The 26,812-nt window shown below is 41.2% G+C and overlaps 1 protein-coding gene across 2 annotated transcripts in view; it reads left to right on the top strand.

The window, feature by feature from the left end:
* The window catches only part of SLC9A2 (solute carrier family 9 member A2), a 96,915-nt gene that overhangs the window by 4,873 nt on the left and 65,230 nt on the right, over positions 1 to 26,812 (top strand). The window contains exon 1 of one of the 2 annotated variants that reach the window (XM_073790961.1): positions 9,984 to 10,095. The exons of the other annotated variant lie outside the window; for it this stretch is intronic. Within the exon in view, the coding sequence (XP_073647062.1) occupies positions 10,065 to 10,095 (31 nt within the window). The 5' untranslated portion in view covers positions 9,984 to 10,064. Of the gene's footprint in view, positions 1 to 9,983; positions 10,096 to 26,812 lie in introns of those variants that run through there. 2 annotated transcript variants of the gene reach the window in all.

The raw sequence follows: 26,812 nt of genomic DNA, 5'->3' as shown, positions 1-26,812 counted from the left end.
AAAACCTCCAACTCTTCCTATTGGGCCAACCATACATTTCCTGTTTTCTGTCCAAAGGATGACTTCAGTGGGTCTCTTTCTAAAGACTGTTTCAGGCGCCTTCTAGAATTATCACTGCACTCTACCAAAGACATATTTTGGTACCTTTTAAAATAATAGCAGGTGATTTTCTACCCAAAATATTAGTCTTTGTATCAACTTTAAGAATGAGAATAATATTTATCATTGATAAGATGCTTTATTTTTTACAGAATTCTTTCCTATAGCTTGAAGCCCTAAAGAGGTGTACAAAGAACCTTTTGTGTAAACTTATTTGTTCCTTGTAGGGTTTTAAAAACTCACTATAAAACCAAGTGAATTGGATGGTTTGTATATGGGTAGATTTTCACCAATGATTTAATTGCTTTAAAGTTTATAGTTCTGTTTGGCTTATCTATGTCCTCTTAGGTCAGTTTTGGAATCTGTATTTTTATTTTTCTAGAAAGACATTATTTCATTTGTGTTTTTAAATTTATGGGAAGAAATTTAATTTTTATGATTTAAAAAATCTCCACTTTGTTTCTATTTAAGTTCTACTTTATTATTCCTAATATTGTTATTTTTATATTTCTTTACTTTGATCAAAATTCATAGAAGTTTATGAATTTTTCTGGTTGGCTTCTTTTTCAAAGAATTAGATTCTGGTTGGCTTCTAATTTATCAATTTCTGAACTTTATTATTTAGTTACTCCTACTTTATTTGGGTGTATTTTTAAATTTTTTTATTTTTATTCTTTTTGCGGTACGCGGGCCTCTCACTGTTGTGGCCTCTCCCGTTGTGGGCACAGGCTCCGGACGCGCAGGCTCAACAGCCATGGCTCACGGGCCCAGCCGCTCCGCGGCACGTGGGATCTTCCTGGACCAGGGCACGAACCCGTGTCCCCTGCATCGGCAGGCGGACTCTCAACCACTGCGCCACCAGGGAAGCCTGTATTTTGTTATTTTTTAAAAAAATTGTTGAATTGCAAGCTTAGCTCATTAATTATTGAATTTACTTGCTTTCCAATCCTTACAAGGGTAATTAATCCCTGAAAAAACACTTACAGTTGAAAACATATTTAACATTGCTTTCAGTATTTTCAATGATAAATATTTTTATGAACTCATAAGCTCCACAGTTGGCATGGCTAAATGACATTAGTCTTATTAAAGTGGACAAAGTTATTTCAGTAGTTTACTTTAGTTGTTACAACTTCTAATAAGCCATTTTCCCTTAATACATTTTTTCAAAATATGACTACTTGTTCTCATTAAATTCAAAGCAATGAAAAACTGACACTTGACTATGTTACAAACAAAACGTATTCATGATACTCTAAGTTATGTAAATTTATCTTTATTGCAAATTATAATAATAACAATAAACAACATGGCAAAGACTAAAGAATTCAGGGAGATGATGCAACCATCTGTATTCTGAGGAGAACTTAACACAACATATTAGTGATAAAACTGAAAAGATGACTGCGTGATGTATCAGCCACCAATTTAAAGTCTATAAAATCCAATTTGGTCTTTATGAAGTCAAATAACTGCTTTATGAGATGAAATGAAACTCTTCTTACATATGAATTCTCATGACCCAAATGGGTGTAACTTAGAGGAATGGCAATATATGTATTTAAGGCTAGAAGTATATCCTTCTGATCCTATTTTAGTTGCATTGCATAGATTTGATATAAAGAGTTTTCAGTGTTCAGTTTTCAGTATTTTTAAATTTTCTTGAGATTTTTTTTATTGTAGCCCAGTAATTATTTAGAATTGTAGTAGTTCATTAATAAACACATAGAGATGTGTGGTTATTTTTCATTTTATTCATATGTTAGTCCATTTTGGTTATATAGACCTGATTGATTTTTGATACTGATGGAGATATCCTCTGTGACTTAATAGGTGGCCATTTAAAAATACATGTCAAGGCTTGCTTGAAAGATTGTGTATTCTCTGTTTATCGTCTTCAGGGACGATACAGGCACGTGTGTACATATACAGACACACATATATACATACCCACAGAGGACTAGATGAAATTTCAAATTACGGTGTTCAACTTTTTAATAGCGTTACTAATTTTGGGGCTACTTTATATCTTAGGTTCTGGGGTACATTAAAATCAACCTCTAAGACTGTGATGTCAGTTGCTGTTGTAATTTTCTCATTTTTTGCTTTCTATAGCAGTATTTTGACGCTATGTTATTAGGTAAATACTCGTTCAATATTGTTATATCTTCTGAGTGGATTCTTCCTTTACTTTTTAAGTTACGTATTAACTTCTCTATTTTAAATAATTTTCTTGTGGCGCAGAGTCTATTTTTTGTTATATTCCTACTGTTGTTCAAAATAAACTTCATTCTGCAAATGTATTTTTTTCTGTATCTATGTTTCTCACATCTATATTTTCCAGACATATCTTTTCCCTTACCATAACTATCAAATCAACTGGATAATTTTCCTTTAACTGTAGCTTATTAAACCACTTGTAGCTGATTTTGTATCTTTAATTTAAATTTTCAAATATCTGTAGTTTAAGGAGACATATAATTACATATATCGTGCGTAACGATATATTTGGACTTTGCTCTCTGTTTACTGTGCTTTTCCTTGGTGTCTTCAGTTTTCTTTTCTTGCCATGTTTTGGCTTAGTCAAATTTTTCCTTCATTTTTTTATACATTATCATACATTGTTTCTATTCCTTTTGTGGTTACACTTCAGTTTTAATATGATTACCTGCTTTAGCAGGAGCCAGGCCAGACTGCCTTGGCTCACATCCCAGGTACGTTTTCCTACATATTTTGCAGGAGTATGATTGTTGGCGCATAACTTAAATTCTGAGATGTTTTCTGGGATGTTTACTTGGTAGTGGTCTGTTTTCCTCATGTTGTGAAAGGTTCTTACAAATTGGTTTTGCGTGTTCTTGCTGGGACCCAGGGTTTCAATGATTGGTTTTTAGTGTTAGCTTGATTTTAGCTTGGTTCTCAGTTTGGCTTTCCTATATGACTCAAGAATTTGGTTTTCCTGAATGACTCTAGGTAAATAGATCTTATATATATCTTATAAGGTGGGGTAGACCTTGAATTTTATAACTTACAGCTGAATTTTCCCTCTGCCCAAGGCCATAAAAAGTTGACATGTTTCCTACCATTTTTCCTGACTATAGGCCACTTTCACTATTTATTTTTTTATTTAGGACAAAGTAGCTCTTGGAACTCAGGAATTTATGCGTGAGTCCTTCCCTTACTGGTGTGAAGTCACATTTCTTGTCCTCATGTGGGTATTCAAACGCCAGAGCCTAGCACACAGGGCAGGTATTTTGTCTGGAGTCCCCCTGGTTCACTGTGGCTTGAAATCCTACTGACATCTCTCGTTTTGATTTCTGTCCTTATTCCTGGCTTCCTACCCATTTTCCTTTATTTTGAGTGTGGCTAGATATCAATATTATATGTTTGTAGTGAGAGGAGGCTCTGTGTCCACATTGTTGGATTACTCAGTGACATTTTACATGGTACTTTTAAAAAAAGTGCTTTCTATGTAATAGTTAAAGTCCATGGATATGTCCTGCTTATGGACTATCATAATGGGTTCTCTTTAATGTAAGGTGAAAATAGTATGCACTTTCCTAGTTTTTCAGTATGAAGGATTTGATTATTCTGCCTTTGTTTTATCTGCTATATTTCCATACTTGGGTAGAAGAGCAATAGCTCAGCAGTTGAAGAAGTGTTGGACCTACATTTTGGAAAAGATATCTCCAGATTAGAAGTAGGAAGACCCTGTTCAGCTCCACTTCTGCCATCAGCTTTGTGTTGTGATCCTGGCAAGTCTTCCCTGCTTGGTTCTTGCATTTAATTAGTAGAAGCAGGGATCTGTATCTGTGTCATCTGTTTAATATTTCCATGGGGATAATATGAGATACTCTGTAGGGAAGGAAAACATTTACAACTAAGATTTTACTTCTATAGCAAAAGAAACTTAGACCAAGAGAAACATGTGTTCGTTACATTAAAGTGTTGTGTGAACAATGGTGTCTTGTCATGCTAAATGAGACACGCACAGTTATAGTTACTCTCTTGCAGTTACATCTCTTAAATGTAATGAATCATAATTGACGTACTTCCTGCAACAATCCTGCACATTGTTCATACTGTCCAAGGGCTTTCTTCATCTTGACTTTTATAGTTTACTCCTGTTTGAAGATGTGTGTATTCCTCTCCCTCTTCAGTAGTTCCAGGGGAGGGCACAGGAATCTCTCTGAAGGCCTTCTTTGTGGTTGTGACAAAATCATATGTTTTAATTTCTTTTAATTTAATTTTTCGATTGGAGTCGAGTTGATTTCCAGTGTTGCGTTAGTTCCAGGTGTACAGCAAAGTGACTCAGTTATTCACATACATATATATGTGTGTGTGTGTATATATATATGTATATATATATATATATATATATCCTTCGTCAGATTCTTTTCCCTTATAGCTTATTATAAAATATTGAGTATAATTCTCTGTGCTATACAGTTGGTGTAGCCACTGTGGAGGTTCCTTAAAAAACTAAATATAGAGCTACCATATCATCCTGCAATCCCACTCCTGGGCATACATCCGGAAAAAACTGTAATTCAAAAATATACACGTACCCCAGTGTTCATTGCAGCACTATTTATGATAACCAAGACATGGAAGCAACCTAAATGTCCATCAACAGAGGGATGGATAAAGGATATGTGATATATATATATACCACTCCCCCTCCCCTCTTCCTTCATATATATACATATATATGCGTGTATACGTATATGTATGCGTATATATGTGTATATATATATATGTGTGTACACACACACACACACACACACACACACACACACACACTGGAATATTACTCAGCCATGAAAAAGAATGAAATAATGCCATTTGGAGCAACATGGATGGACCTAGAGATGATCATACTAAGTGAAGTAAACTGGACAAATACCATATGATATTGCTTATATGTGGAATCTAAAAACAAATGATACAAATGAACTTATATACGAAACATAAGCAGACTCACAGACATAGAAAACAAACTTATGGTTACCAAAGGGGAAATCGGGGGAGGGATAAATTAGGAGTTTGGGGTTAACAGATACACACCACTATATATGAAATGGATAACCAGCAAGGACAAAGTCGTATTTTAAAGGTGAATTTCATGTCGTTCCGCAGTGTTGGCATACAAAGGCTCACGTGTTGAAAGACAGAAAAATCGAATTCACCATTACGTTTAGCAATCTCAACTGAAAATGAAAGAGTACACACGCCCACCCTGCATTGGAGGAACTCCTCTAAGGCAGCCTAAAGGTTTTGTTCACCATTGGATGCCCCTTACGGAGGCACAGGGCCGTGAAACACCCCGTTGCCATATTTCTGTGACTCTGCCACTGCCGTTTCTGCTGCTCTTGATTCCTGAGCTTGTTTCCTGTGATGCAAGGGCTGGGAAACCTGAGCGGTGCAATGAGCCCCAGCGCAGTCTTCTACTGTGGCATGGAGGGTGGAGACGAGTGAGGCTGGGTGATCCCTCTATGGTGGCTTCTTTCGTAGAATAACAATAGCAGACAAGGGTGGAGCCTTACTCCACGCCAGGTATTTGGGTCAGGTGCATTACACCCATTATCTTATTTAATCCTCACAGCAACTCTGGGAGGCAGGCACCATTAGGACCTCCAGTTTTAAAAATTAGGTGAGGAAACAGGTTCAGAGAGCCTAGGTGTCACAGCTGTTAAGTGGAAGGGGTGGGTCCGCGGCAGGTGTACTCGGTCACTCCGCTGTGCCTCACCCTGTCACCCCGCCTTCCGTGGAGACGAATATGAAGTTCTAGACCTCCGTCCGTGGTCTCCAGAGCGCCTTGATGTGCCTTGTCTCGCTCGCCCTTAACCTGGACCCAGGGGCCTGCGCTCGAGTTTCCTGCTGGAGCCGTATTACGTCGTTTGGACCGTCTCAGATTTTCATTGTAAAGTGGGACAAAAATAACGTCCTGCCCGCTTCGTAGGGTCATTGTGTGGAGCAACTGAAATAACATGTGAAAGCAAGCTGTGACTGCAGAGTTAAGGTGAGTGTGATCTCACGGTGACTGTGCACCGCGTAGGACAGAAAACGCTACAAGAAGGCAGAGTAACCTAAGTAGTATCAGAGCTAGAACGTGCATCTAGAATGCCTGAATCTTGGTCTGGCCTCTCCACCTCCCTAACTTAGGGAAGGTAGAATTCTAACGCTTTTGAAATATGTTTTTAGCATATTAAGGATTCATAGGTTAGAGGTTCAACCCGTTATAACTTGAGCTACCATGTAAATTTTAATAGGACAAAGTTCTATTTCAACAGATTTACAGGAGAAAAGATGTTAAATCTGTTTCACTGTTGCACATGCATACACACTTACTGAACTGCGCACACACACACTCACATGCACATACACACATATGCACACTTTAGGACGTAAGCTCCACGAAGGAAGGGAATTTATCTGTTTGACCCACTGTCTAGAACAGTGCCTGGCACGTAGTAGGTACTCAATAAACAATCATTGTGTAAATAAATAACTAGATAATGTTTAAAGATACTTTTTGTTTCATCTCACTTAAATCAGGTGGTAGCGAAGGTTACCATCCATCCTGGTTTGTCCATGGTGTTCATGGTTTACATTTCTTGTCCTAGCACATATCTTAATACTGTGCCCTTTCCCTCTGAAATATACTAACTTGTATGGTAATTCATTCTGTCCCTTATCATGCATCTGCATTTATTGCACATGCTTGGAGTGGTGACTTAGGCTCTGTTGCCCCAAAATCTGAGCTCACCCTCTTACTAGCTGTGGATCCGGGGATGAGATAATAAACCTCTATGACCGCAGTTATTTCATCTGTAGGATAATGACAGTCGCTTCCTGATAGGGTTGTTGGGAGGATACAGTTAATCCGCTTAGAAAACTTGCTGCCTTACAGCCTTGGAGATTTGGTTAGCCCTTGCAGGAGAACAGATGTCCTGCTTCCTCCTCCAAAGCCTCAGAGCATTATGCCCCCCAAAGTCTCTCCTGTCCAGTGGTTCTGTAGCAAGTCGTCAGATTGTCTAGGTGCTCCTGTCTCCTGCTGTTATGCAAAGGTTTCTCTCTAAATCATGCATATTTCGGTTTCTGATGTTGCACATATTTAAAAATCATCATTCTGCTTTTGTAAGCTAATTTGCAATGGAAAAGAAAATGCTTCATTTTATCCCAGGTTCCTGTCTTGAAACAGAAGACTCAGAGTCAGGTGAGCCCTTCTCTGCAGGGGCAGCCTCTCTTCCAGACCCTCATCCTGACACCACTGAGCTGCTGAGTCTACTCAGTGTCATTGGGGTCCCCAGACATGTCCACTCACACACAGGCAGGGGAAATGCACTTTTCAGTAGATTTCCAAGTTCCTTTGTGTACAAACGGGGCTCCTTTAGGAATCTGGATGGGAAAGAGTTTTAAAACAAATGCTACCCAAAGTCATTATTGCTATTTTAAAACTGTCCACCGACCCTCTCTATCACCAGTATCCTAAAGCAGCATTACATGTTGGCTGACTGTACATTTTCTTTAACAAAACACTGGAATGGTGAAGAGGAGGGATGATGAGAAATCGCAGCCCCCCCTCTCCTATCTGATGGAAGTTTCCCTTCTGCAGGGTTGGGAGTGATACACTGTTGGTATCAGCTGGTCTCCTTAGGAGAATGTGCATCATTCTTTGTGCTTTCTCTGGTGAACTGTCTGGAAGGCCAGGAAGATGCCGCCTCTAGCTTGAGCTCACATTTTTAGGGGAATTAGAAAATACATATGCCAGCCTGCAACAGCTCCAGCCCCAGTCTCTCTGTGCCCTGTAGTCCCGGCCGGGTTTCTGTAGAGCTTTTATCACTATCTGACATGTGGTTGTTTGTTTATTATCCACTCTGTCCCTCCCTCCTCCTGTAGAGGTTTCCGGGATTGATACGTTGTATCTTTTGTGTTTGTCTTTCTCTGTGGAGCTTGGAACGCTGGGTGGTAAAACTACCACGTCTACATTCTCAATACTGTTTTATATTTTCAGTTGTCTGACATCTAGCATCAGTGTTACTTCTCACAGGAGTCTTTATTTTACTTTACCTCATCCTTAACCCGGCTTTTAAGTGCTAATGGTTTTGCCAAAGGTATTGGTTGATTCGATAGCTGATGTATGTATTTAACGACTTTACTCTCTGCAGTGATTTTTGTTTGTTTGTTTTGTATGTTTTTTTCTTTTCATTTGGTCTTGCTGTTTTCAACTTTGTGTTTTGAAGTCACGTGACATCAGGGGAGTTGTTACTTACTGATCCTAAATCTTTGGACAGATGTGCATCATTGGCAGGACTCCGGTCCTCCATATTTCCACTAAGTGCGTTAGTAAGTTTGACTATTATCTTGATGAAGCAATACTAAGTCTGATGAAGGTGGAGCCGTTAAGAATCTACATAACGATCCTTAAGATTCATACATTCTGATGTTCCTTGAAACCCTGGTGGTCTTTGCAGTGAAAGGCAAATGGTACGACACGTGGGTGTATGAAGACCACGGAGCTGGTGATCAGAAGCCAGAGAGGAAGCAAAGTGGACAAAAATGTTATGATTCTAGGACGTTTGGAATGAGTGTCAATTTGCCAAATAGGGCGCATTCTTAGTTTAGCCCGGGGCCCCAGTATGCCCATAGGTCCCCACCATGTAAATCACTGCTGACTAGAGTTGAGTGCAAGCAACCACTTGATTGAAAAATAAAATCAGGTAGCAATTACCGGCAATTGTGGGTTCTTTTCCTATACTTTGATCTGCTTATTTTAAGCAAGTGGTCAATTTGTTTGGAAGGCAGGCTCTTCAAGGACTGAAAACCAAACAGAAAATAAAACTCTGGCACAAGGTGGTTGGGTGGATGGGGTAGGCTCCCTGGATAGCCTCGTACAACTTCACGATGACAGAGGGCAAACAGCAAAACCCAAATTGCCATAACTCATTTACCAACGCATGGGCTGAACGACAAATCCCAGGATTTAACATCTAACCCGGGGCAATAAAAGAAAAATTGCTTTCAACTGTTGCCCTGCATGGAGAATTTTGAATCTAGGTTACAGTTTTATCACCACTCCCCAGCTCAGAGCTTCCTCCCTCCCTGCCCGCCCCCATCTGCCAGCAGGCTCTGCAAAGGGTCTGTTCTGAAACAGTCACCAGAACTTGACTACTCCCTGGATTCTGTAATTCCCCCTAAACAATGCCTATACGCTGGAAAGTTTTTACCGTCTGAACGATCTCTTCCAAACCTAATCCTTTCTTGGTCAAACCCCTTCTGTCACTAAAATGGAAAATGAAGAAAAAAAAGAGGGGGGGTGGTCTAGAGCCACAAGGAGATGAAACCCAGTAAAATTAAGGATGCTGAGGGCTGCAGGATTCGCTTCATAGTCGTACAATCTAAACCTGCAGTCCGGACGGATGCAGAACAAGTTCTGCGACAGTTCTGAGCTGCAATTTACGTGAAACACAAGCTGGAGACTCTTCTGAATAAGAATACTCAGCGTGGCCAGGGCCGGCGCTCAGCATTTTTCCAGCAAGGATCTTGTTTCCCACCTGGCTGTGTGAGAAACTCCCCCAGATCACTTTACTCCTCCAGATGAGATATGTGTTGGGAGGCACGTCTTTCACGCCCAGGTGTCATATATGCAGAAATACTTCGACAGCTGTCCAGGGTCATTGTTATTTCCTGAGGCAGAGCTGCTGCCTTGGTGAGCTTCGGGGGTGAGTTTTGCCAGGCTGTCTGTCTGGATGGTGTGGGATGTGTATCCCACCTCGGCTGCACTGTGCTCACGGAACATTTTGCAAAATTGATACGATACAAACCTCACGTCGTTCCTCTGTTGGCTGCCCTAGAATCTGAGTGTGCTGATAGCAAGAACTGAACATCGTTGGAACCCGTCCCCCGTCCCCTTGCTCCTGTGGCTTCAGGAAGGAGAGTATGACCCGTTACCCGAGTCATCCAAGATGGTCTGTTTGGCAGGAAGTAGCCAAGGCGGTAAAGTACATAACTGGTTTTGGTTTTTTGAAAGCCAGCTAGTGGTAAACAACGGAATAGAAAATTCAAAACCATGAATAACTCTAAGGAAGACGTGAGAAATACGATTACAGAAGAGTACAGTGTGTTTGTTTACTTATTTACTGTTTCTTCACTGGTGTCCCTCAGACTTCAAGCACAGTTTCTTCTCTTGGAAAGGAAGAGATTGATTTGCTTTTTACAAGATCGTTATGCAAAATAATTATCATACGTATACTTACATTGATGCTGACTAGCCAGCCCGTCTCTTGCATGTCAATCTCTTGGAAAATCCCTGGACAAATAGTGACCTTGTGGACCACGGACATAGCCCTCTAGTGAAGGGGGCCTGTGCTTGTCCTTCCACTGGGATAGATTTTAAAGAGATATCGGAGGGTTCTAGAAATTCCGTGAGGCACAAGGTGGGGGGCTGTATCAATGGGTTGTTTATCTTGCCACGTGTTCACTGGGCTCGCCGCCCTGGTTCAGCCTCTTTAACAGCCAGGAGAACTTTGCTCGTGACTGGCCTGCCCCGGATTGATTGGGGCAGCAGAAGCCTGGGAGCCCCCTGGGCCTGTCTGCTGGGCCCCAGGACCCCGTGGACCGAGGGATCCAGTGCCAGGAGCATCTTCCCAGCCACCCTAGTCCTACTCAGAGCCTGGTTCCTCCCAAACACCTCCATGGGTGGGACCAAAGAACTCTGTCATTTGAAGGGAGAGCTTGTTATTTTTTCGATTTGTGACTTTTCTTGAAATCCAGAGAGAGATAGTCTCCCCGCTCCATATGTATGTATATATGTGTGTGTGTGTGTGTGTGTGTGTGTGTGTGTGTGTGTATGTATGTATATATATATATAAAGCAGCATCTCCAGCTGCCTCTGCCTTTTGCCCCAGCAGATGTGTCCTTTTGTGACAGGAAACTCTCCGTCAGCTTTGGATACAGTATCTTACATGAAGCACCGTGACCCTGAAGGGCTTCATGGATGACTCTGTGTGTGTGTGTGTGTGTGTGTCCTTGTCTGCGTGTGTTATGCACACCGCCACACAGGCACACACACAACTTTTAAGTCTGTCATGAGGCTGCCAGTTAAAAACTAAATATGAAATTTCTAGCTATGGATGTTTGCAGTCTACTCAGCAAAAATACTTTTCCTACTCATTAGATACAGGCTAATTCTTTGCGCCCAACTTCTTATACAGAGGAATATATAATACTGGGAATTGATCTCATCTGACTGATGGCCCAGGAATAGAAATGACGAGTCTGAGATTGAAGGATGGGTTTAGTGCAGGTGGTGATGAGACCAGGGCGTGAGTCAAATCCATGCCCAGCCCTGGCTCCAGGATTGGATCAGGATCTGACCTGCCTCCGGTGGACAGGAAACTCCCAGGCCAGTGGCAGTGTACCCTCAGATGTTACGTCCGCCTGCAGAAGTGAACGTCACCACCTCCATGCGCTGGCCGGCACGTGTCAGAGAACTCAGCCCATTGGCAGAAACCAGCCCAGCAGGGACAGGGAGGCCTCTGGCCCCTCACTCACTTGCTTAAGAGATGGGAAGCCACATGTTTAATTCAGGGAATCTCAGTTCCTGAGCTGGGATCTCATTGGCACAGCTGAGACTTGAAGTCAGGAGTCTAAAAAGACTAGTGAGGAGAAATAGAATGGAAGGTTCCCCAGTCTCCACTACAGTCTTAGTAGCACCTGAAGATTGGCTTTTGGACTTGAGGTCTAGACAGGTAGCACACGGAGTGGGCCTAGTGGTGCGTGAGCAGGTCCCATGAGATTCTTGTAGCGGGGCCAGGGTAGGGGAAGCAGGCAGGAGAGCTGGAGGACCAACCCTTGTCCTGGCTAAAGCTGGTTGCCCCCCTACACACATTGATATGGAGCGGGGGACAGAGGGCCCAATCTGCCGATTTTTTCAAGATAAACCAGACAAGAGAATTTGTATGTGCAAACTCTGTTTCCATATATTAGCTCAATATTTAAAAACACCAGATGAACACAACAAAACAGGCCTGCTGGCCATGACGGCCTGTGACCTGCCAGTTTGCTAACTCTGGTCCAGACTTTTTTTTTTTTTTTTTTGCGGTACGCGGGCCTCTCACTGTTGTGGCCTCTCCCGTTGCGGAGCACAGGCTCCGGATGCACAGGTGCAGCGGCCATGGCTCATGGGCCCAGATGCTCCGTGGCATGTGGGATCCTCCCGGACCGGGGTACGAACGCGTGTCCCCTGCATCGGCAGGCGGACTCCCAACCACTGTGCCACCAGGGAAGCCCTCTGGTCCGGACATTTTCATGTTATTTGAAATTTTGCTTCTCGGATTTATACCCGGTTATACTGAAGGCAGCAGAGTCTGTTGTTTGGGACACTTACGCACTCAGGATCACTTGGAATTTGTTACATAGTCCACTTAATAATAATCAAAATAAGTGCCATTCTCAGAGTGGGATCATGTTACGAAAAGAGAAATAAGTACATACAAATGGTGACATACTCTTACCGTTGATAAAAATGCGAAGGCTGTTATGGAATATCTAAGTGAGCGGCTTTCACGTTTTACACCTTGAATAAGGATCCCAGGTGTGGAAACAGCTCTGGGATGGCTGTTAGGAGGCTGGCGGGTCCTTCTCACGTTGCCTCTGATGTTCAGTTGAATCACACAGCAGCTTCATCATCTGTGAAAGGTAAATTCTGTGGGTAAATCAAATGTCACCCTGATAGTTATTCGTACCCTAAGTGAAAGTGTCACTTACCCTTGAGAAAACTTCCTTGTTTTGTCAGTTTAAATAAGAATATCTGTCACTTACATGTGGAATCTAAAATACGACACAAACGAACATAACTGTGAAAACAGAAACAGACTCACGGACATAGAGGACAGACTTGTGGTTGCTGAGGGGGAGGGAGAGGGGGAGGGATGGAGTGGGAGTTTGGGGTTAGCAGATGCAAACTATTATATATGGGATGGGTAAACAAGATCCCTGTAGCACAGGGAACTATATTCAATATCCTGTGATAAACCGTAAAGGAAAAGCATATGAAAAAGAATGTGTATATGTATAACTGAATCACTTTGCTATACAGCAGTAATTAACACAACATTGTAAATCAACTATACAGCAATAAAATTAAAAAAAAAAAGAATATCTGGTCTTAGAGTCTCAGTAGATTCTCAGGTCCCCTGTAAGCACTTTCCTTTAAAATATTTTGATGAATAAAATAAGTGAATTTAACAGTTTTCAAATATAATTAAAACAATATTGTAACTCTTCTTGTGCCCTTGTTCACTGATGATTATTTTGAATAAACCCATGGAAATATTGATATAATAAACATACGTGCAGCAGTAGATTGTTATATCATGTTAATATGTTATAATTTCCTCACCCATTTCCCTTTTTCTGATGTCTTACTGTGATCATTTTTGTAAAAATTACTTTTTTTACCCTTTGAATTGCAGAAAAATTCTTTTTTGCTTCTTATTTTTGAACAGCTCAGACTTTGCACATTTTATATCACTGCTCCTAGAGTTGCCTTTCAAAGGCTCAGTTCAGAGGCTGGGGATCAGCTGACCAGTTAATATTTGGGGTGATATGCATGGCGACAGTGCCTATCAGCAGACATCAATTTTAGCAACATCATCTCTTCATGCTTATTTGTTTAGCAGTGCTTATGCAGTTCTGTCAATATTTCATTTTACTTTGCCATAATTATTTAATAAAAATGAGTAGGAAAGTGAAAAATGAAAGTGAAGATTTTTTTCCATGGCAGTAAAATATATATAACGTAAAACTGACCATTTTAAGTGTACAGTTCAGCAATATTAAGTACATTCACAGTGTTGTGCAACCATCACCACTATCAATTTCCAGAACTTTTGCATCTGCTCAAGCAGAAACTCTGCCCATTAAACAGTAAGTCCCCACACCCCTCCTGCCAATCCCAGGTAACCTCTACTCTGCTTTCTATCTCCGTGAATTTGACTGCTTTAGGTATTTGACAGAAGAAGAATCGTGCAATATTTGTTCTTTTGTGTTTGGTTAAAGTGAATATTTTACTTTTATAGTGTAGTTCTTACAACCTTATCAAAATCGAGACAAAGGTGCAAATTGCGAGCAGTGATAAACGCATAAACCTTTAGTGTAATCAGATATAAACCAGTTGGCTATGCATTCCATTGGGAAACAAAAGAACAAACTTAGAGATTAAAGAAGACAGCTAGAAAAGTTGGAAGTAGGAAAGCGAGGGACTATGATAAAAGGTGAGGCACACAGTTTTTAGCTTTCAGGAATCGGAACCTCCACAGAGAACACATGCAGCTCATCCCTTTTCCCTGTGTGTCTCTCCGTAGATGTGGAGTAAGATCCCCGGAAAAGAGCCAGGTCAAAGGCAGGGTCAAGTGCTCTAGTGCAAGAAAGCTCTTCTCAAGACTGTGGCACAGTGTCACTGAGGGCAGAGAGCCCCGTGGGCCAACACTGTCCTCTCAAAACACTTCGTCAATGTCTTGATTGAAAAGTGTACCTGTTTCTTCATATCCTTGACCATGTCGGGTGTTACTACTTCCCACTAGTTCGGGGGTAAATCCAGGCTGTGGACGACAAGGCCAGGACTGGTCATTCTCACCCTCTCTGTTGGATTTCTGGCAGCACCTCCTATGGACCACAGTCATGTCCACTCCAGAGAGTTTTGCATGTGCTGTTCCCGCTGCCGTGGGAGACCCTTCCACCCCTCTTGGCTTGGACAATTCCTATTCCTCTTCATTTCTCAGGTGAAACTTTGTTTCTTTAAGGAGCCCCTCCCCCATGGGGCAGACAAGATAAGGGGCCCCAGGGACTTTCCCAAAGTGACCTCATTAACATAACAAAAGACACTTAGGAAATACCAAGGGTTTTAGGAGCTCTGTGCCAGGAACAGACCAGGTCTTTGGTCAAAGACCAAAAACATATTTCTTATTTTAAAATACAGTGTTTGCGGGGCTTCCCTGGTGGCGCAGTGGTTGAGAGTCTGCCTGCTGATGCAGGGGACATGGGTTCGTGCCTCGGTCCGGGAAGATCCCACATGCCGCGGAGCAGCTGGGCCCGCGAGCCATGACCGCTGAGCCTGCGCGTCCGTAGCCTGTGCTCCGCAATGGGAGAGGCCGCAACACTGAGAGGCCCGCGTACCGCAAATAAATAAATAAATAAAATACAGTATTTGCAATACTCATAAAGGATATTGGTCTCTGGCTTTCCTTTTTGTCCTGTCTTTGGTTTTGATATCAGGGTAGTACTGGCTTCATAAGATGAATTGGGAAATCTTTCCTCCTCTGTTTATTGGAAGAGATCGTATAGAATTGGTGTTGTTTTGTAGAATTCACTAGTGAAACCATCTGAGCCAGGAGATTTTTTTCTTTTGATAGTTTTAAGTTACAAATTCAATTTATTTTACAGGGCTGTTCAACTGACCTCCTTCATTTTGGGTGAGTTGTGGTTGTTTGTGTTTTTTAGGGAATTGGTCCATTTCATCTAAGGTGTCATATGCGTGTGTAGAGTTGTCCATAGTATTCCTTTGCCATCCTTTTGATGTCCGCCCGCTCTGTAGTGGTACCCTTTTAAATTCCCAATGTTGTCAATTTTTGTCTTCTCTTATCTTGGTAGTCTTTCTGGAGGTTTGTCGATTTCATCACCCTTTGAGAAGATCCAGCTTTTTATGCCACTGATTTCTTTTTTTTCTATTTTTCTGTTTTCGATTTCACTGATATCTGCTCTTATCTTTAGTTTCCTTCTTCCGGATTCTTTTGGGTTTGTTTTGCTCTTCTTTTTCTAGGTTCCTGAAGTGGAAGATTAGATTATTGACTTGAGACTTTTCCTCTTGTCTAATGAATGCATTAGTGCTATCCATTTCTCTCTCAGTGCTATTTTAGCTGTGTCCCACCTTTTGCTATGTTGCATTTTCATTTTCATCCGGTTCAATTTTTTGATTTCCCTTGAGACTTCCTCTTTGACCCATGGATTTTTTTGAATAGTATGATTGAGATGTAATTTACATAGCATGTATTTCACCCATTTAAAATGTACAACCTGATGGTCTTCAGGATATTCACAGACGTGCAACCATCACTACAATCAAATTTAGAATATTTTCACCACTGCCAAAAGAAATTCCGTATATTTTAGCTATGCCTGGGCCATTTCCCCATCCTGCCCCAGCCCTAGGAAGTCCCTGATCTACCTTGTCTCTGTAGATTTGCCTATTCTGAACATTTCCTATAAATGGAATCATACAGTATGTGGTTTTTTTGTGACTCTGTCTTTCACTTAGCACATTTTCAGGTTCATCCTTGAGGTAGCATGTGACAGTATGCCAGCCTTTTTATGGCCAAATCAGCTTCCATTGTACGGTTTTACCACATTTTGTTTATCCATTTGTCAGTTGATGGGCGTTTGGGTTGTTTTCGCCTTTTGGCTATTAGGAATAATGCTGCTACGGATGTCTGTGTACAGGTTTTTATGTGGCCAGGTTTTCATTTCTTTGGGATATATACCTAATAGTGAATTTCCTAGGTCAAGTGATAAGTCTTTAACTTTTTGAGGAGCTGCCAGACTGTTTTCCAAAATGGCTGCACGCTTCATATTCTCACCAGCACATGAGGTTCTGATTTCTCCACATCCACAAAAACATTCGTTATTATCTGTCTTTTTGATTACAGCCATCCTAGTGGGTGTGAAGACCCATAGATTATCTAGAAGTGGAGAGATTTTCCTGTTTTCTGTATGTGAACTGATTTCCAGTTTGACTCGGTTGAGATCAGAGAATGTACTCTGTATGATTTCAGTTCTTTGAACTTTGTTGAGATTTGTTTTTATGGCCGAGGAGCTGTTCTATCTTGGTATATAATCTGTGGCTTCTTGGAAAGAATGTGTATTCTGCTGTTGTTGGTTGGAGTCTTCTATAGAGTTAGATCCTGTTCGTTGCTGATCTACTTATTTATTTTACCAATTATTGAGAGAGGAGGTGTTGAAGTTTTTAACTGTAATTATGTATTTGCCTATTCCTCCTTTCAATTCTATCAGGTTTTTTTTCATATATTTTATAGTTCTGTTATTTGGCACATACACATTTGGGCTTGCCATATTTTCTTGGTGGATTGGCCCTTTTATAATTATTTAAGGTCCCTCCCTGTCTCTGGTAATTTTCTTTGCTCTGAAGCTTACTTTATTGGATATTAATATAGCCAATCACACTTTCTTTTGATTAATATTTTAATGATGTGACTTTTTCCATTCTTTAATTTTCAACCTGCCTATATCATTGTATAGAGGTGACATTTTTTTAGACACCATATAGTTGGGTCATGCTTTGTAATCCATTCTACTAACAGCTGTCTTTTAATTGATGCATTTAGACACTTTACATTTTTTGTAACTATTGGTGTGTTTGCGGTGTTCGGGTTTAAATCTGCCACTTTTTCTTTTGTTTTCTGTTTTCTCCCTGTTTTTCATTTCTCTGTTTTCTTTTCCTGTGGGTTACTTGAACACTTTTCAGAACTCCATGTTCATTTATCAGTAGTGTTTTTGAGGGTATCTCTTTGTATAGCAGTTTTTAGTGTTTCCTCCAAGTATTACATCATCAGTATGTGTATATGTATGTGTGTGTGTATATATATATATACCCTCATGTGCTAGTTACATATATATATATACATGTATGTAACTAATGGCAGTTTACTCATGTGGTCATTTACCAGTGTGAGGGAAGTAAAGGAGCCTTTCCTCCCTTTATGTTTTTTACCTTCTCCCACTTATAATATGCTCGTCTTAAAAACATTTTCTCTATGTGCATTGAGAACCACATCAAACAGCGTTGTAATTTTGGCTTCAGTGGCCAAGCTTAATTTAGAAAATTCAAGGGAAGAAAGAAAATGTATTGAATTTCTTGTATTTTTACTTTTTTTTCTTAATTCCTCATGTTCCAAGATTCCATTGCTTTCCATACTGAGAATTTCCTTTAGCCATTATTTTGGGGCAGGTCTGCTGGCAACACATTTTCTTAGTTTTCCTTCAAATGAGAATGTTTTGATTTCTTCTTCATTACTGAAGGCTGTTTTTGCTGGGTATAGAATTCTGGGTTGGCAGTTCTTTTTTTTCCTGCATGTGAACAATGTTGTGTCACTTATAGCCCCCATGATTTTCGAAGAGAAATCTGCTAAAATTCTATTTTCTCGTCTGTAGATAAGGTGTCCTTTCTCTATCTGCTGTCAAGATTTTTTCTTTTTCTGTATTTTCAAAAGTTTGAGTATAGCTCGTCTGGATGTGGATTTCTTTGCGCTTATCCTTTTTGGCGCTCATTCGTATTCTTCATTCTGTAGGTTTATATTTTTTGCAAAATTTTGGAAGTTTTTAGCCATTATTTCTTGAGTACTTTTCCAGCCCCACCCTCTTTCTTTTCTCTTTCTGGGACTCTGATGACATGAATGTTAGATCTTTCACTATAATTTTACAGGTCCCTCACGTTCTAAGCCTGTTTTGTCTCTGTCATTCAGATTGGTTAATTTCTACCATTCTGTCTTCTAATTTAGTAATTCTTTCCTGTTTACTAATTCATACTTCGAGTTTACTAATATTCTGCTGTTGAGCCAATACAATTGAATTTTTAAAAAAATAAATTTATTTATTTATTTTTGGCTGTGTTGGATCTTCATTGCTGCGCACAGGCTTTCTCTAGTTGCAGCGAGCAGGGGCTACTCTTCATTGCGGTGCATGGGCTTCTCATTGTGGTGGCTTCTCTTGTCACAGAGCACAGGCTCTAGGCGCACGGGCTTCAGTAGTTGTGATGTGCGGGCTCAGTAGTTGTGACTTGCAGGCTCTAGAGAACCAGCTCAGTAGTTGTGGTGCACGGGCTTAGTTGCTCCGCGGCACGTGGGATCTTTCCGGACCAGGGCTCGAAACCGTGTCCCCTGCATTGGCCGGTGGATTCTTAACCACCGTGCCACCAGGGAAGTCCTACAATTGAATTTTTAATTTCAGTTGTTGTATTCTTCAGTCCTAAAACTTCCATAAGGTTCTTCTTTGTAGCTTCTGTTTCTTTACTCAGGTTTTAAATTTCTTTGCTCAGGCTTCCTATTTTTTTATTTGTTTCAAGTATGCTGGTAATTGTTCATGAAACATTTTTATCATGGCAGTGTTAAAATTTGTGTTAGATAAATCTAACATCTCTGTCATCATGATGGTGATATCTATTGTGTTTTTATCATTCAGTTTGACATCTTCTTGGTTCCTGGTAGGATGAGTGGTTTTCTATTGGAACATGGACATTTGGGGTATTATGTTATGAGACCATGGGTCTTATTTATACCTTCTGTTTTAGGTGACTTCTTATGATACCACTCCTGGGGGAGATGGGGAGGAGCTGCCATATTGTTACTTACAGTGGGGTAGATTTTCAAGTTCTCCACTTTGTCTCCGTTGCCCACCGAGGGTCTGCTCATTACTGCTATATGGCGATGGCCGTCCCTGGTCCTTACTAGGTCTGCACTGACACTGTCTTTGCTGAGATGGGGTAGGAGTGCCTCCTTGCTGCTCTCCTGGTGGCCTCCACTGACAGCCAGGGGAGTGGTGTCCTCATTACCATCCGGTGGAAGAGGATGTCCTGACTTGCCACCAGGCCACCTCTTGTCCACCTCAGTGAGGAGGATGTGGGGTACCTCATCAATGCAAATTCCAGGTCCCCCACGTAGTGTTCACAGGCACTGTGGGGGAGGGGGTGCTCATTTCTACCCGGTGGTGGAGAAAGTCCCACCGCCCTACTTTTTCCTTTCTGACACACCCTAGTAGGGAGGCTGGGGTGTTCCTTACAGTCTAGGAAGGGCGGGATCTAGAATCTCTGCTCGGTCTTTGATCTGTGGGTTTGGCTGGAATAGAGCAGTTATTATCGAGAAGTATTACGTGTTGTGAGGCTGCCTCTTTCCTGGTCCGTTGTCTGGATGGAGTGGGCTTTGTTGGGGCTCTTGCTCTCAGCACCCATGGGCATTTCCAGGTCGCTGGCTTCTTCAGCTCCAAGTCTGGGATACTGGAGGCAAAAAGGAAGCACAGGGAACTCCCTGCTGTATTGTTCTTCAGATCTCGAGGTCCCTAGCCGTCCTCCTTCGTCCCTCCAGCTTTCAGAGTCTCCTTGTGCTTGTTTTGTACATGATACCTAGGCTTTTTAAGTGTCCTAAGTGGGAGGAATAGAGAAGAATACATACTCCAACTTCCCAGAAGCAACAGTTGGATTTTTGTTTTTTTAATCTTCATTTTCTTACTTTTTTTTTTGCAGACTTTACAAAGGTGAATTCAGGCATACCTGGCTTTTATCTTAAAATTCTTTACTTTTTGGCCACTGATTATAATATATCACTTCTTTGTAAATGAGATGATTGCAGCATAGGATTTTTCTTGTTTTCATAGATTTTTAAAATTTTAAACTCTTTGATCTATATGGAATTTTCTACAGTTGTAGAAGCAAAAAAGAAACGTGTGTGTACGGGTGTGTGTATTTATGTGTGTGTGTGATTTCTCTTCATTTATGACCTCTGATACCTCTGATTAAATTATGCTTTCTTTCCCCATTGTTGTACCACTGTTTGACATTATTTGGACTTGCTGTTTCACCCCGTTGTCCATTATGGGCTTAATAAGAACACAGGGCAGTATTTTTGACAGTGGTGTGTTATTCAATTAAAATAACATTGAGTATTGTTTTTTATTCTTTTTAATGAAAGTAGTATATGTATGGTATTAAAAAAATTTTTAAGTTATCCTAAAGAGCTTATAACAAATAACAGTTCCCCCAGTTCCTTAAGCCTAGACCTGCTTTTCAGAGGTAAGTGCTTTTAATTTCCTGACGCGTTTTTTGTTGCTGTATCAGTTTTAGCCAATATCTCTCAGTTCCCATTTTCAAAAAATGAGTATATTAAGAACTTTCTCTCTTCCATCCAGTTTTGACCAGATATACCTTTATTTTTATATTTTCAAGGTTGGTAAGACTTACATTCTGGCCTGTAACCATAGTTAACGTCTTTCATCTCTAAGCTGATACTGAAAGTTGAAAACTAATAAAGAGCATTTACAACGTTTTTTTAAAAAAAGAAGTAGCAACTCATCGCTCATCTATGATCTATAGAAATCGTCTGCCATTTCTTCTAGCTAGATCTTGCTGTCAACTTGTTAAGCTCCCTTGGGTGTCTTCCAAGGAGATTCTGGTTGGCATTTACAATCTCAATTTTTCTCCCCTGAAATCTCCTCTCTCCCTGTTCTCATCTCAGTAAATAACCCCACTCTGTACCCAGATGTTTGAGCCGAAAGCCTTGGATTCACCTTTGATGCAGCTGTCTCACCGAAAGAAAACACACTCCCTGTTTTTCTCTCTTCACTCACAGAAGGCTTCTGGCCACCAAAACGTGCGTGGGTTTTCCACACCACGTAGTTCTCCATCCTCTGTGGACTGTAGCTGGGTGTCCTGCAGTTCAGTTCAGTTCTGATATTATCCCCCTGGACTTGGCATCGGATCCCACTCATCCCGGGCTCAGTCTCACAACACCGCCCCCATTGCTGCTGCCATCTGTGAGTCCCAGGTGGTCACCTGTGCTTCTTACTGGCTGACTATAAACTGGGGTTCTCACGATGCCTTCCATGGGCTCAATAATTTGCTAGCACAGCTCACAGAACTCAGGGAAACCGTTATGTTGACTGGGTTATTGTATAAGAAAGGATACGGATGAACAGCTAGATAGAGAGATACATGGAGTAAGGTCTGGAAGGGTCTTGAGTTCAGGAGCTTCTGTCCCTGTGCAGTTGGCATGTACCACCTTCCCAGTGGGTAGATTTGTTCATCAACCCAGGAGCTCTCTGAACCCCATAGTTGAGGGGCTTTTACTGAGGCTGCATCACATGGGCCAGATCGATTAGTAAGGCCACCGCCAGTGGTGGGGGAGGGGTGGAGCTGAACATTCCAAGCTTCTACTCGTAGTTGGTCTTTCTGGTAACGTATCCAGGAGCCTACCAAGATTAGAGCAAAAGATGCTCCTATCACCCAGAAAATTCCAAGGAAGTTAAGAACTCTGTGTTGAGACTTGAAGGCAAAGACCAAAGAGTAGAACAAAAGAGGCTCTTAGCACCTTTATCACTTAGGGAGTTAGCAAGGTTTTAGGAGCTCTGTCCAGGAGCTGGGGATGAAGAACAAAATAGCTTTTTTTTTTTTTTATTATATCACAGTATCACACTCACATCCCTCATCCAGGCCAGCAACACATTCTGTTGGAGCAACTCTCAAAATATATCCAGCATCCAACCTCTTCTCACTCTCCCCACCACGTTCATGAAAGCCACCATCATCTCTTTCCCATGTTGCTGGAAGATTCTTGACTAGTCTTCCTGCTTCTCTTCTTCCACAGCAGCCAGAATGACCCTGTAAAACCGTGAATCTGATCGTGACACTCGTCTGTTCAGAAACCTTTGGTGGCCCCCTGTTGGTCTCAGAGAATGTCCAGAGTCTTTCCCATGGTGACAGGCTTGGCACGCTCTAGCATTTTGCTGCCTCTCTTTCATCATTTCCTACCATGTTCTCCTTACTTCCCGTGCTCCAGCTGCAGTAGCCACCTCGCTCAGGGTGCTCCCAACTCAGGGCCCTTGTTCCTCTCTGTTTTAGAAAGTTCCTCCACCATGTCCCACACCCTCACTTCATGTAGGGTTTTGTTCAGATGTCATCCATCAAAGAGGCTTTCCCTGCCCACACTGATGTCAGATTCTACCCCGTCCTGCCCTCCTGGATACTCTCACCCTTCTCTGCCTTTCTTTGTAGTGTTCATCAGCACCTGTCAACTGTGTATTTATTGTTTGATTTATATATTTTATTGCCCATCACTGAAGCCTTCCAGTGAAAAAAACTTCCTTTTGTTCACCACTACATCCCTAGTGCTTTGATATGGTACCCAGCGCATAGTGGGGTCTCCATAAATGTCTATTGTATGAAAAAAAAGATGGAATGAGATGCATACTTTTTATTGCTTGCTTTTTCCCTGTCATATATAATGCTGCAATGTAGTTTTTTCTTTTGTTATATGTAACTGGTATTTTCTGTTTTTCATTGCTAGATAGTAGGATTCTGTCATTAACCCCTCCTTGTGCTGAGTGGCTCTCCTTACAGACAGGACTTTATGAGATCATGTATAGATCCCTTTGGAGTTTGGGCTGTTCTTACACTTTTCAGTCGCATGTTTGCATCAACTTTTTATTTATTTCTACCGATGGTTAATCACATACATCTGGTTTAAAACTCTAACTGGACGGCCTTGACCCTCTCATTTCCAAAGTCTGGTCTCTGGTTTCTTGGGAAGAGCTTGTCCGCTCCATGTGTGGAAGACAAGGATGGTTTGAGACACCCTCACTGGCTCCCCCTCCCCTTGCCCACAGAACAAAGGCGGGTTTTGAAGGATCAGCTCTCCAGGCCTTCTACAGTGTGGCTGCTGCCTGTTTGATGGCCCCTCTCCGTTGACCTGCCCTATACGCTTCATGTTCAGGCCAGCCCTGCCACCCTGTGCTCAGGATGCCCAGCCTTTCCTGCTGTCTTCCTTGTGCTTCATCCCCTCCGAATGGAAATATCCACATCCAGCTATCTCAATGCCACCTGCTCCAGTTCCTTCTTGAATTTCCTCATCTGAATTAATTTTCCTCCTCTCCTTACTTCCCTGGTACTTATTATACCTCTTCTTTTATAGCATGTATCACTTTCTATCTTGTACTATAATTACTTACAGTCTTATCTTATGGGCCAATATAAGCTCACTGAAGACATGGCCCATTTGTGATCCATCTCTGGGCCCCTCAGAGTCTTATACAGGGAAGGTACTCAACAAATACCCTCTTAAGGGTTTAACTCTGCTTGTTCCTTCTCAGGTTCTTCATGGAAAGACTAAACACGTATTGGTTTTCTCTTTTTTGTAAGTGGTCAAGTCATTTGGAAAAATTAAATACCATCTAAGTTCTGCTTTGGGATAATCCCAACAAAATTTTCATGTTTCCTTTATAATTTCATATTTTTCAATTAATCTATTATTATAAGTCCTTTGCAGATCTAATAAGTGGAGCATTTTTAAGACCTCTATCTTCACAGTTGTGCTACTTTTTGATGGAGAGAAATTAGATGTATGTTTCAATCCCAGCATGTGACTAAGTGTTGTGAGAAATCCATATTCACAGGTTAATGTTACTGACATAGAGCAGTTAATTCTGCTCTATTTACTGACTTCTATTCTTTTTATGTATTTATTTGCTTAGCTTTTTATTAGTTGCTTGTATTATTTATTTACTCAATTTGATTCTACTTATTTTTAGAGTTAAATTTTCTTACTTGGTCTTTGTTGACTAGAGTTATCATGCAGTGATAGTTTGTTTTTATGTATCTGATCAGAGTGGTATTTCTTACTATTTTCTCTCTGCCTCTGTCAATTGCATGTTGCAATTCAATTTTTTTTTTTTTTTTTGCAGTACGTGGGCCTCTCACTGTTGTGGCCTCTGTATATTTGATTACTATGTGAATTGGGATACATAAAGTCAGCATTTTTAGACTTGAACACACTTGTTTATTTCTCTTAAAAACAAGTTTAATGTATTCCATAAATATTTACCTTTTGTTCTCCAACCAAATAGGCATAACTTTCTGAATATTCTTTAATTTAAATCCACAGTTTCCCAGAGTTGCTTCAAGAAGCACCAGCCGGGGAAGCTAGTTCTGGGTCTCACAGCCACAATGGCTGCCCTCACTGACCTTGTCCCCAGGGGTACTTGTCCCCTACTTAACACGGGCTTGGCAAACATTTGTGGATCTAATAAATATCATTATTTTTTTAGGCTCTCTTAAAACATGGAGCATGAGTTAGAACATGTGTGTCTGTATTCACCTCCAGTGAGGAGTTTCTCAACTGAAGGTGTTTCTCTCTTCTTACCTCTGCAGGTTTCCATTGCCCTTGCTGTCGTGCTGCTGGTTAATCAGAACTGTATTTTTTGGGAAACATTTTGTATTTTGTTGTTGGTGGTGGTGGTGGTGGAGGGGTGGTTTTCTCTGATGCAGATTTTTACATTGTTGCTCTTTTATAGATCCTACTGTCTGGAAGCTTCCTGTGTTATTGTTCACTTTGCTTTCTTTCCAGAATTTAACACATGGATTATTTTATGTGTAATGAGAAACTATAGTGAATTAATTGCATTGCACTCAGTTATACCTAGATCTTTAGTTTTTAAGTTCAGTTCATTCCAACACTTATATGCAAAGAGAAAGGAAGATAGAGCCACTCGACTATGTATTTGGTATGAGATCCTAATTCTGTTCCCTTTCCCACGAAGTGAATTTCTGTTGCAATTAAAATAAAATAAATTTTAAAGCATCCATCCTCACAGACTTTTATGTTCCAGAAATAAAAAGTGAATGACACAAGTACAATGCCCCAGACAGTCTAAATAGAAGTTAGCAGGAAATACAAGGTACAAACTGAACCAAGGTAAGTAAACCACAGCCCAGGGGCCAGAGAGGGCCCCCAGCAGGGTTCTATATGGTCTGTGGGTCAAGAATGGCTTTGACATTTTTAAATGGTTAAACAAAATCAAAACAAGAATGATATTTGGTGACATATAAAATCGTACTCTAGTTTCAATGCCCATAAATAAACTTTGATCGGAATACACCCACACAGTTGCATTTAGATATTAACTCTGGCTACTTTTGTACTATAATAGCAAAGTATGGCCTGCAAGCTGAAAGCATTTACTATCAGGCCCTTTACAGAAAAGAAGTTAACTGACCCCTGGACTAAATAGTAGATAATCATCAAAAAGTTTTCTCCCGATAACTGATGTATTTGTCAATACTATTAGGTAGGATAATGACCCTGGTCTATTCAAGTTCGTTTTCTCTTCAAGAAATACTTGGTTGTGGCCAGGGGAGCCATAAATATATGCACATGTGTAAATGCTGATTTATTTGTTTTATTCTGTGAACAGTGAAATTTAAGAAGCCTTTATTTTGTTTGGTTTTGCCTAACTGCTTTGCTAGGAGGTTTGACTCCTGTGGTTGGTGCAAGAATAGACACTTCCGCATGGAACCGTTTTTGCCAGGAGGGAGGGTTATAAAATTCAGCGTCTCTGATTATGTTCCCCAAAAAGCACTGGACTCAGATCTCTTGTGACTACGCTTCATCTCATCCCTTCTTGCCTGTGGAACAACTGGGCAGATTCAGTAACTGCTGTCCTATTTCAAGCAAGGGTCACACAGAGAGGTGCTGAATGGCCTAAGCATTCGGAAAAGAAAGGCGAACAGCCTTTTCTAAATATAAACACCTGTTTTCTTAAACAAGTGCGCTTGGCCTGTTGCCGCTCTCCTCTGATTTTGGCGACCACGGGATTTTCCCCTGCTCCCTCCCCTTCCTCCAGGCCTCCGTTAGCCCTCCATCCTGGTGGCCCTTCTGCCTGACTGCATCCTGGTTTCCCGCTCACCTGGGATCCTGGTCAGGATCAGTCACGTGGCAAGCACGGCAGCCGTTGGTCCCTCCCCGCGATGCATTTAAGCAGGCAGGGTTTCTTCCTTTCTCCCACCTACCTGGTCTCCCATGCTCCGTTCTTAGGAGTAAGGATCTCCTTTCAACACAGTGAAGGATGGCACCCCCGTGTGAGAGCACAGGGTACCAAGGCT

The sequence above is a fragment of the Tursiops truncatus genome, chromosome 14 (genome assembly GCF_011762595.2).
Source record: "Tursiops truncatus isolate mTurTru1 chromosome 14, mTurTru1.mat.Y, whole genome shotgun sequence".
Classification (NCBI taxonomy): domain Eukaryota; kingdom Metazoa; phylum Chordata; class Mammalia; order Artiodactyla; family Delphinidae; genus Tursiops; species Tursiops truncatus.
This window is presented reverse-complemented; position numbering and strand designations above follow the sequence as displayed.